Source organism: Gekko japonicus, unplaced genomic scaffold (genome assembly GCF_001447785.1).
Source record: "Gekko japonicus isolate JY-2015 unplaced genomic scaffold, Gekko_japonicus_V1.1 scaffold169, whole genome shotgun sequence".
In the NCBI taxonomy this organism is placed as follows: domain Eukaryota; kingdom Metazoa; phylum Chordata; class Lepidosauria; order Squamata; family Gekkonidae; genus Gekko; species Gekko japonicus.
This window is the reverse complement of record NW_015161951.1, coordinates 1152541-1163653: the sequence shown is the minus strand read 5'-3', so window position 1 is coordinate 1163653 and position 11113 is coordinate 1152541. Positions and strand designations below refer to the sequence as shown.

The window sequence follows — 11113 nt, the reverse complement described above, 5'->3', positions numbered from 1 at the left end:
CCTACTAGATGGTTACTATTTTGAGAGGCATCATTCATGTTATTTGCCTCAGACAAAGTGTCTTGGCCAACTCTACACACCTTCCTTTTTCTCCCTGAGTTGAAAGTCATCCCCAGTCTGTTAACCAAATGCTTTGCTTTGTTTTCATTTTGGCAAGTTAGTCTCAGGATAAGGCAACTTTGTCCTTTTGTTCTCCTTGGCTGCTGCACGGCATTTCTCAATGGAGACCACCAGTCATCCTTCCACTGTAGTCCCATCTAAACAGAAACCTGGTTTGCTGGTTTGAAGGCGAGGTGAATCGTCATATATTCTGAGATCTTGAGGATTTCAGCTGCACAGATTCAAAGTAGTTGTCCTTCTCCTGCATTGAAAATGACAAGGTTGTTTCTAAGACTATTGTTATCCTCCTGTCCTCTGTATAGGGGGACTTTTGGTGCTCTCCCACCCAAAGAACTGATGCAGCATGCACCTGCTTAACTTAAAGACCAACCAAAGTGGAGACCTGACAGTGATAGGTCTCTTTCAGGCAAAGGGATGAGTTGCCTGTCAAATTTGAGGGGAGGGTGGCCGGTCTAGGAACATTCCTCTGACATCTTTACACATTCAAAAAATATTTATTTGTTTGTTTGTTGCATTTATAGCCCGCCCTCCCTACAAGCGGGCTCAGGGCAGCTCACATTGCTTGGCACAGTGTGCCAGGATTCATATACACATTTAAAACACTAAAACATTTAACACATTTAAAACAATCAACAATTTCAAGTCAAAGTGCACACAGTGATTATTAAGCAAGATGGTGTGCCATATAATGCAGGCTCAAAGCAAATATAGGCTCCTGTTCTTCAAGGCGGTTTGGCTCGATCTCAACTACAGCCAGCCTACACCACAGATATTAATAGTGGTCGTTGATGGTAATGTGGACGGCTCCTAATTAAAGACCTGGTGGAAGAGCTCCATCTTGCAAGCTCTGCGGAACTGCACAAGATCCCGCAGGGCTCTGGTCTCCTCCAGGAGCTCATTCCACCAGTAAGGAGCCGCCACTGAAAAGGCCCTGGCTCTAGTAGTCACGAGCCTGGCCTCCCTGGGGCCTGGAATAACCAGTCTGTGTTGCGCCCCCGACCGTAGTGCTCTCTGGGGTATATATGGGGAAAGGCGGTCCCTCAGGTATTTTGGACCCTAGACATATATGGCTTTAAAGGTAAGTACCAGCACCTTGAAACAAATTCCGTATGCTATTGGCAGCCAGTGCAGCACCTTGAGCACCGGCCGGATGTGCTCCCATCTAGGGAGACACATCAGTAGCCTGGCTGCGCCATTCTGCACTAGCTGCAGCCTCTGGATTTGCACCAAGGGCAGCCCCATGTAGAGAGCGTTACAATAGTCTAGCCTCAAGGTGACCATTGCGTGGATCACTGTAGTCAGGTCGTCGCGATTGAGGAAGGGAGCCAACTGCCGAACCAGCCACAGATGGTAAAAGGCCGACTTGGCAGTGGCTGCTACCTGGGTCTCCATTGCCAAGGAGGGTTCCAGGAACACTCCCAGACTCCAAACCACCAGCGCAGGAACAAGTGGTGCCCCATTGAAGGACGGGAGCGGGAGGCCCAACCTTGAATGGCCCCGACTCAGGCACAGGACCTCCATCTTCGCCAGGTTTAGCTTCAGCTGACTCAGCCTGAGCCAACCAGCCACGGTGAGCAATGCCCGGTCAAGATCTTCCGGTCTGGAGTCCAACTGACCACCCAACATCAGATAGAGCTGGGTGTCATCCGCATATTGGTGAAAATCAAATCGAGCGTGTGCCCAGCCCGGTGAGTGGGGGTCATTACAAGTTGGGAGAGCGCTGCCATGGATGACACCAGGTCTGTCGCCTGAATGGAAGCCGCGACATCGGCATGGATGTTGAAATCACCCAAGACAATCAGCCTAGGGTTTTCCAATGCCCAGCCTGATACGGCCTCCATCAGGGCCGGTAGGCTATCAGCCGGCGCATTAGGCGTTCAGTACACCAGCCAAATTGCCACACTCTCCCTGGCCTCCAGTATCAGACCAACACACTCAAGGCCTGTGATCTCCAATGACGGGAGTGCCATGAAGGAGTAAGCCTCCCGAATGAACATAACCACTCCTCCCCCCCAGGTCCATGATTGGTGTAGGAACAAGAACTGGGGGGGGCAAGCTGGGAGAGACCTACTGTCTTCCCATCCCGCACCCAGGTCTCGGTCACGCAAGCCAGATCTGCCTGCTGTTCCATCAGGAAGTCCCGAAAGACCATGGTCTTATTATTTATAGATCTGGCATTGCACAGCACCAATGTCAGAGGAGCATAAACCATCCTAGCTCCACTGCCAACACCCTTCGGTATGGGTCGCAGGCTGGAAGGGTGCCAAGCCATCCTATTTCTCCGCATCCTTCCCTTTACTTCCTGCCTGGACCCACCGCTATACTTTCCCCTCCCCAGGAGCACCAGAATCTGTTGTCCAGGCATTGCTGCACCGCTGATCTTCGCATGAGCCTCAGACCACTGGTAATCCTAAAACAAAGACAAGCCCCCAATGTACTCACTAAGCAAGCAGTTATGTCTGATGCTGATAGATGTTAGGTAGATTATAAGTAGATATTCCCTGCTTACCTGACTACCACCTGAAATTATAATATAACCATTAAATTTGCTCTAATTTCTTTACCAACCATACAACTAACCTGGTAGCCTCTGATTGCCTCCCCACCCCATTTCCCCTTTTTCCAGCCAGTAAATTAAGTAATGTGATAAGCATGAAGAAGCTTGAGCAATGTACAGATGTTACTTTTTACAATTGTGTACAAATGCAGTCGAGTGTTCCTCACAACCACACAGCAGCTGTGAGGAACTGCTTCTTTAAAAAGAAGAGCCTGAATGGGGTTGAAATGGTGTCATGTCATGCTCCTGTCTCTCCCCCAAGTGGTTTTCTCATGCAAGAACATCATGAGACGGAGATATTTTGCTGATTTTCTGCTCCGTGTGCATAGATACTCCGCATGGAGCAGAAAAATTGGCAAAATAACTCCCCCCATATGGTTTTGCTCTAGAAACCACTTGAAGGTGGGGAAGGCAAGCCCCAGCTGTGTCACTATGTGATGTGCAAAAAAGCCCCTTTATCGTCTTTTTTTGGTTGAGCAGCCTTTTTTCTCTTTTCTTCTTTGTTTTTCCTCTGGCTCTCCCACCCAGTCATTTGAATGTATATTGGTAAAAGCTGACCCAGCCTAGGAATCTCAGGGGAGAGACTAAAATCCTTCCTATGTCCTGGTTTGGTAATGGCACATGAGAGGCTGATGGTAGTTCAAAAATAACTGTTTTATCTACCGTTGAGGGGAAATTGTCAGGTAGGAATCAGGTATAGGACTTACAAAATGAACAGGCAACAGGAATGAGGTAACTTTTCACAAAAACAAATGCCAGATAATTTGTTTCTGTTATTCAGACAGTTCTTTAAAACTTGGGGAGAGAGATTTCTGGCAGTCTCTACTTACATAAATAACCATAAACTTCTTGGTATCACAGACACTAAAGTTGGTGAAGGCAGGGACATTCAAACAATTTCCAATTTCCCTTCTTAACCACTTAATAGCCATTCTAAGAGCTGTACTCACCTTTGTTGCCAAGGATTTTAGTTTTCCTAGTAATGACTGTTTGTTGGAATATACTATTTCCTCTTCGTTGTCTTCCCCTTCCATGATAGCACAGCTGTCAGCTGCTGGAAGCTCACAATCTTTTGAATTTGCAGTCATTACCAGTTTGGAATATTTGTACTCTAACCTGAAGGTATAAATACACAGAGTTCTGGTTTTGTGTCTGCAGCATGCCATCTTCTAATATCAAACTGCAACAGGACATCAGCATTGCAAACTCTTAACAAACATTCTAGACTTTATCAGAATTTAGTGAGTACAATTTATATTAGTAAGAGACTCTGAAACAAACAGGTGCAAAACCTATTAGTGTGCTTTCTACTTACTGGACCCTGAACCTTGAACCTGGCACCCTTGGCCTTGTTCATGCCTATGTCAAAAGTCATTAGTAATTATCTCAGTGGGAGTGTAGCAATAGGAGGCACTTGAACTAGTCCCTGCCTTCCTGGGGAACACCCCACCACCACTCTTATGAGACAGAAGCAGCTGGAACACATGGCAGACACCACTCTATCACAGATTAACAGATAGAGAGTGTATAGATACAGGCTGATTTCGCACTAGAGCTGCCTCGATGTTGCGCTGCCGTTTGCCCTGATACTATTGGTCAATTTCACACCTGAAGCCTCGGGGCTGCATGTTGACCCACGGCTTCGCCCAATTTCCTCCGCAGTTTCGTGATCCTCAAAATACAGGATCACAAAACTGCGGGGGAAATCGGGTGAAGCCGCGAGTCAAAATGCAGCCCCACAGCTTCGGGTGTGGAATTGACCAATAGTATCGGGGCTTCTTTGAGCCTATCTGGGTCTCTCCAAGGAGGCCACACCACATAGGTCAGAGAGAAAAGGTGCTCCAGGATACCTTTCAGCAAGAAAACCCTCCCGTTCATCTGGCATTGCACATCTCCCTTAGGGTGCGCACCCTACTTACTTCTGATTCTTCTTCCAAAAATAGCAAATTAAGGCAATCAGCAGGACAGCAGTGAATGCACCAACTGCTGTTCCAACTTTCAGCCAGAAGTCCACCATTTCACACCCGATGCTTTTCTTTTCAGGCAAGGATACACCTTTTACACATAGCTTTGGTTCGTTCCAGAAATATAAGATCTCCTAAGAAACAAAGGAATGAAAAAGTAATAAAATTATTTTAAAAAATTTAAAAAGGAAGAAAGAAACAAAGGAAGGAAGGAAGGAAGAGGCTTTAGGTCAGTAAATTCTCTGCAATGAGAGAACTGCTAACTAGCGTGCCACAAGAAATAAATCCATAAAATGATCAAAGGCTCCTCTAAGCCAAAAGTACCCCCTCCCCCACTACCAGAATTTTTTCCACATAAATCCATGTTCTTGCCTTCTCCTGAGGTTGCTGCATCTCTGCAAAGTGCAGCTGGATCATCTTTCCAAGAAGAAGGCACACCCTGATCAGTGAATGGCTCATGTACACACAGGCAAACAGTACAAATAGCAATTCATCCATATAGCCAACTGTCATCACAATCAAACACAACAAGCATAAAACATAAGTCATAAGTAACGGTGCTAAAATAACTGAATCTAAAAATACTCATTAAACCATTTCACCCTTCGCATACGGCTTTTTCATATTTTTTAGGCGCCAGAGTAATTAACAACGTTCTATATGATACAAATACAGGCATTGATTCCTCTACGAGTGGCAATTTTTACTTCTATCCACTCTAAAATTAAACTTTTTCAGGTATAAAAGAGGCTATCCAATTTTAATTGAGAAGAAAAGGGTGTCCCTTTCTCTCTTCAGGGTGTCCCTTTCTTCAGAAGCGATGGGAACACTGTCGTAGGCCAATAGAACTAATGCCTAGGACAGAATTTCCCTCCATCAGAATTTCTCCCTGGATGTAGTGCTGCTGATATACCTTGTTGCAAAAAGATACCAATGGATTTGCTTTAAACCATTCTTCTGGGTTGCATTTAAAATACAAAAAAGCAAAAACAAAACCCAACCCTGAAGACCTCTACAAATTTGGTTGCATGGTTTACATTTTCAAAACTTCCTTTACCATCCTTCTAATTTTGTGTCATACTCTCACAAGCACATGTGCACACAAAGTCTATACAGGGTGATTTCCCACAAGCACTGCTCCGCGCTCACTCCTCCCTTTTGCCCCGATGGTACGTGTCAATTTCACACAAGCTGCTGCGCAGCCACATTTTGCCTCGCAGCTTCGTGCGATTTTCCAAGCGTCTACTCAATCCTCAAAAAACAAGATTGAGTAGACGCGGGGAAAATCGCACAAAGCTGCGGGGCAAAATGCGGCTGCGCAGCAGCTTGTGTGAAACTGACACGTACCATCAGGCCAAAGAGAAGAGTGAGCGCAGAGCAGTGCTTGTGGGAAATCACCCTGTGTCTTTATTGAAACCTTGCAGCACCGATCTTTTAAAAATTAAATACTATGTACATCAGTACTAGGAAAGGGAAGCTATCTGCTACAGGTTGGCTGGTATGGGGCTGTTGCTTCTCCAAAATAGACATGACATTGTGGTAAGTAAGTATTGTCAATTTTGTTACTAGCTACATAGAGGGAAAGCCTGAATCTGGCCTGCACTTTTGCTGAAGCAGACCAGATAGGTATTCTTTTCTGCCTCTTGATAGATAACCATCAAGACAGTAGTCACTCTTCCAGTAAGCTGCAGGCCTTCTGTACTCCTAAGCAAATCATTTTTGGAGTTTTGGGCTCTGCCCTAAAATGTGTGCAACTGAAATACTGGTGGGGGGAGTAAAGGGGTGAAAAGCAGAAATAATTTAGCAGAGCAGTTGAAAGGTTGGCTCAAATGGCAAAATTGGCATGTGGATTCTACAGCTTCCTGGTTCATCCATCTGAATGCAGATCTTCCCTGGAATGCAGCTTAGGATCTTATTTTCCACTTTGACCAGGTACATCTGTGTTTTTCTAAAAGTACACACATCCATCCATAACATTCAACCATTGTATTACTGAGCAATCAGTCCCTTACCTGATGTCCTTTTTTACAAACCCCCTCGATCGCATGATAATCCTGCTCTGTGCACAAGGGGCAGGCTTCAGCACTTTCCCACAAGAAGTAGAAAGAGCAGCCATCACACGTGCCTGCAGGACACGAACTAGAACAGAAACCATTTCATTCACTGTCTATACGGCATATCGGCTTTTAGGCAATATAAGAAACAGATTAGGTTAAAATTCGGGGGGGGGCAGTGTTTTAAAAGAAAGAAAGAAAAGGAACTATACAAATTTTAAAAGGTAACACAGATTAAAATCCATAAAGACATAATGGCAATCATCAGGATTAGTATTTGGTTATTCCCAACGCTGAGGAAATGGCATTTGCATGGATTTTCATTTCCAGACAGGAGATTAACAGTGAAATCCTAAGGGTAAAGGTTGCCTTGCTCGAAAGCCAGTCGTCCGAATCTAGGGTTGTGGTGCTCATCTCCGTTTCAAAGCCGAAGAGCCAGCGCTGTCTGAAGACGTTTCCGTGGTCATGTGGCCGGCATGACTAAACACCAAGGCGCACGGAACGCTGTTACCTTCCCACTGAAGTGGTACCTATTTATCTACTTGCAATTTCTTGCTTTTGAACTGCTAGGTTGGCAAAAGAATCCTAAGGGGGGGGGGGTATGTGTAAATGCTCTCAGGGAGTCAACTGACCCTTACACCAGCATATTCTTGAGACATGGCAGGAATTAGTTAGTCCCCTAAGTCTTTTCAGCCTGAGAACGCTAAATGTGAAAAAAAAACCCAGCCCTACAAAACCTCCAACCAGGCCACCCCACAACTCACAAAGTTGGGTGTACAGCATGGGAGTCCGTCTGACAGCTCCCTGACGTGTGGAAAGAACACTCAGGCACCTTGGTGGCAGGAAAAGCACAGAGAGGGCACTTAGCAATGTTAGGTGAGCACTTTATGTCAACACCCAAAACGGAGAGCAAAGTCCACACTCTACAGCTGACCTCTCCCCATTCTGAACCCAGGTAGGTGCCCCATCTCCTGAGACAGGACCCAAAAGTCCTGACAAGTAAGCAGGCCCTTTTCCCCAAAACCTAATAAAGTGTCTTTAGTTGCCACAACTGTGCCTCTGTAGGTGTGTGGGTTGTGTATGTGGATGGATGGGGAGATTGTTTCCAAAGATGCAGGCTTCAATCTGCCTGCAGAGCTGATGGTCCTCATCCTAAAAGAAACAACCAAATTTATGTTTTTTTAGTCCAAGGAGTCCGTGTAGTGGGCCTTGAAGAACTATTAACAAACATCATGCATGGAGGGCATGGTGGGTGCAGAGAGTGCTTATTGAACAATTCATGGGGTTACTGGGGTCAGGGCTGCACCGAAATGGGTCAACTCAGAACACGGTTGTGCCAACATTTCACATTGATCAGGAGGGGCTTTGGAAAGTGCAAAAAAGGTCTATGAAACAATCTGACCCTGTCTACTGTGTTTTGTTCATGTGGGGGTTAAGCATGTGGCAAGACTTGTGAAAAATGACTTGCTATCAGTTTTTTCAACAACAGCTGTCTTGCAGCAGCAAAAAGAAAGGTTAGTGTCTTGAGTGAGGCTGCAGGTCTCCAGTAGCATATTTCAGTGTCTAAAGAAAAAATGGGCTGTACCCAGCAGTGTGCCAACAGAATAAAAAGGGGGAAATGCCAAGTGATAAATTACTGATTTATTATGCAAAGTCCGTATGCGTTTCACCATGCAGGCTTGGTCAGGGGGAATCTATAAAAACTTAAATTTATGTTTAATAAATAGAAAGACTCCTTAATAAAAGTTATTCCAAAGTAATTTAAAATAATATTTAAAAGACAGGATCAAAATTAATTTCAAAAACAGATGCATATTGGCCAATATAAGACAAGTAAACTATACATTGGACATGAAGCAAGACAGTGAAAAATATATATGAAGTAAATACTGACGAGGACATTCACCTAGTGCTGGAACTGTTCACAGCAATTAAATTCTTTTACAGTGGAGAATGACATAGTGTTTCTTATACATGCAGCAATTAGCTGAGCAAGGTCAGAAGTCCCAGAACAGAGTTTAACTGATGAGGGGCCAAAGTCTGCATCCTCCAGTTCCTTTTTTAACAGGACTTTTCCCATTATGATGGTAAGATTTATATAAAGCCCCCAAAATGAAATCAGTGGATCCATGTTCTTTTTCCATAAAACGCTGTACCAAAGGTACACCAACTATTCAGTGACATACATTGCTCATGTGTTTTCTTATACGTGTCTTTAATTTTCTAGGTCTTCCCTATATATATGTTATTGCAAGAACATCTGATGGTATATATAACCATATCTGAATTGCATGTTGTGAAACTATTTAGAACATATAATTTTTGTAAAAGGGATTGATAAAACTTTTCATATTTTTAGTTCAGTTACAACACTTACAATGTCTAACATTGTCTAACAACATCTAAAATGGCCTTTGGGCAAACCTGCTCCTAGAATGGTTCTTTGTAGGTTCATGGGAACAAAGGTGTTGCTGTGAACCAATTTATCTTTTAAATTGGATGTTCTTTTAAAAGAGATAATTGGTTTTTTTCACCACAAAACGGGACATCATATAGCATATTCCGGTTTTTATATATGATCTTTTTAAATTGTGCACTGATGTGGTTATAAGTCAAACTGACTGCTATTCTCTCATTCTGTAACTTGCTTTTGTTGTTATGCAATAGATCTTCCCTTCTGCAAGCTGTAGTCTTATCAATGGAGGCCCAGGTAGCAGCCACTGCCAAAGCAGCCTTTTACCATTTTTGGCTGATTAGGCAGTTGGTTCCCTTTCTCAAACGCAATGTTCTGGCAACAGTGATCCACGCAATGGTCACCTCGAGGTTGGACTACTGCAATGCTCTCTACATGGGGCTGCCCTTGGAGCAATTCCGGAAGCTGTAGCTGGTGCAAAATGTGGCAGCCAGGCTGTTGATGGGCCTCGCTATGCGAGAGCACATCCAACCTGTGCTGAACCCATTGCACTGGCTGCTAGTAGCATACCGGATTCGCTTCAAGGTGCTAGTTTTGACCTTTAAAGTCCTTTATGGTCAGGGACCGCCTTTCCCCACACATTCCCCAGAGAGCACTATGGTCAGGGATTAATTAGAATTCCTTCAGTATTTTTGTAAAAGTGCTTTGTAATCTGTTATTTGAACCACGACTCTGCACCCGGAGGGGTCAGCATCCGTGACAGACATATTATTTTATCATTGCTAAGATAGCTGTTATATTAACAGTATTGGTTGTATTATGGTCTTTGACTGCAATAAACTTATCTTACCTAGGAAAAGTAGTCTTTCTCTGTAGTGGGGACCCAAGCAGGAGGGAAGCAACCTCAGCAGGGTATAATGACACAGAGTCCATCCTGCAAAGCAGCCATTTTCTCTAGGGAAACTGAACTCTACCATCTAGAGAGCAGTTGTAATTCTGAGTGATCTCCAGCCCTCACCTGGAGAATGGCAGCAGCAGTTTCCCAGGATAACATAACTGCTTTGGAGAGTGGATTCTATGGCATTCTATTCAGCTGAGGCCTCTCCCCTCCCCAAACCCTGGCTTTGGTAGACTCCACCACAAAATCTCCAGGAATTTCCCAACCTGGAGCTGACAACCCTAGTCAAGACTGGTTCCAATTAGTTCCCCACAAAGGCCTGGAAAGGGCATCCTGGCTTTGCCTTTTTACTGACAGAACCAAGCTTGGTTGCCTAGCAACAGTCACTGAGGGAAACGTTAGTCCCACAGGAGCCAAGCAGGAGAGGTGTCTTCATCAGGAGAAACAGCCGTTTTGGCAGTCTATTCTGACAGGGAATGGCTAAATTGGCAGTGAGCAAGGAAGAGGAGCAGACCCAGCACCCAGCCAATGGCATGCGAGTACTCTTGATTGGCGGTTGATGGGCCAATGGCTGATGAAGCGCACAGCACAGCCAATTGGAAAGCTGGAAATTGCCAACGCATTTGGGCAATTAGATATATCAGATAAAGATTTCAGTTTTTCCTGTAACCCTGAGGCATTTGGAGGTTTGTCAAAATATCCATCTTCTCCGCTCACCACTCCATTCTCTGGATTTAAGTATCCTCCGATTTGGCTGATGTCACTATTAGAATATATAAGTGGAAACCTGCAAGGACTTGCAGAGGACATCTCATTTCCCCCTCTGCCACTTATTTCCTTTTTCCTTTCCTTGAAATCTCCCATAGCCTTTCCTGTTTCCTTCTCTCATTCCCTCCAAACTTTATCCATCCCTCTGTCCTCAGTTTTCCCTCCTCCCTGCCCCGGCAGCATCTATCTAGAAAAACTATGGTCCATGCAAGCCACTGGGCCAGGACCACTTGCATGGAAGGGAATCTTCAAGGATGGGGGGTGTTATGTCCTCGGCAAGAAGAATCCTCTCGAAAATGAAAGGTTTACTGCAGTTCCATAAAACACAAGTAACACATC

At 44.7% G+C, this 11113-nt stretch overlaps 1 protein-coding gene across 1 annotated transcript in view; it reads right to left on the bottom strand.

Annotated features, from left to right (window-relative positions):
• Window positions 1-287: 287 nt before the first annotated feature.
• KIAA1324L (KIAA1324-like ortholog) overlaps window positions 288-11113 on the bottom strand; it is a 102822-nt gene continuing 91996 nt past the window's right edge. The window contains exons 19-22 of the mRNA XM_015429441.1: window positions 6654-6780; window positions 4597-4775; window positions 3628-3793; window positions 288-361 (exon numbers count right to left, since the gene is read on the bottom strand). Of these exons, the coding sequence (XP_015284927.1) occupies window positions 302-361; window positions 3628-3793; window positions 4597-4775; window positions 6654-6780 (532 nt within the window). The 3' untranslated portion in view covers window positions 288-301. The remainder of the gene's footprint in view (window positions 362-3627; window positions 3794-4596; window positions 4776-6653; window positions 6781-11113) is intronic.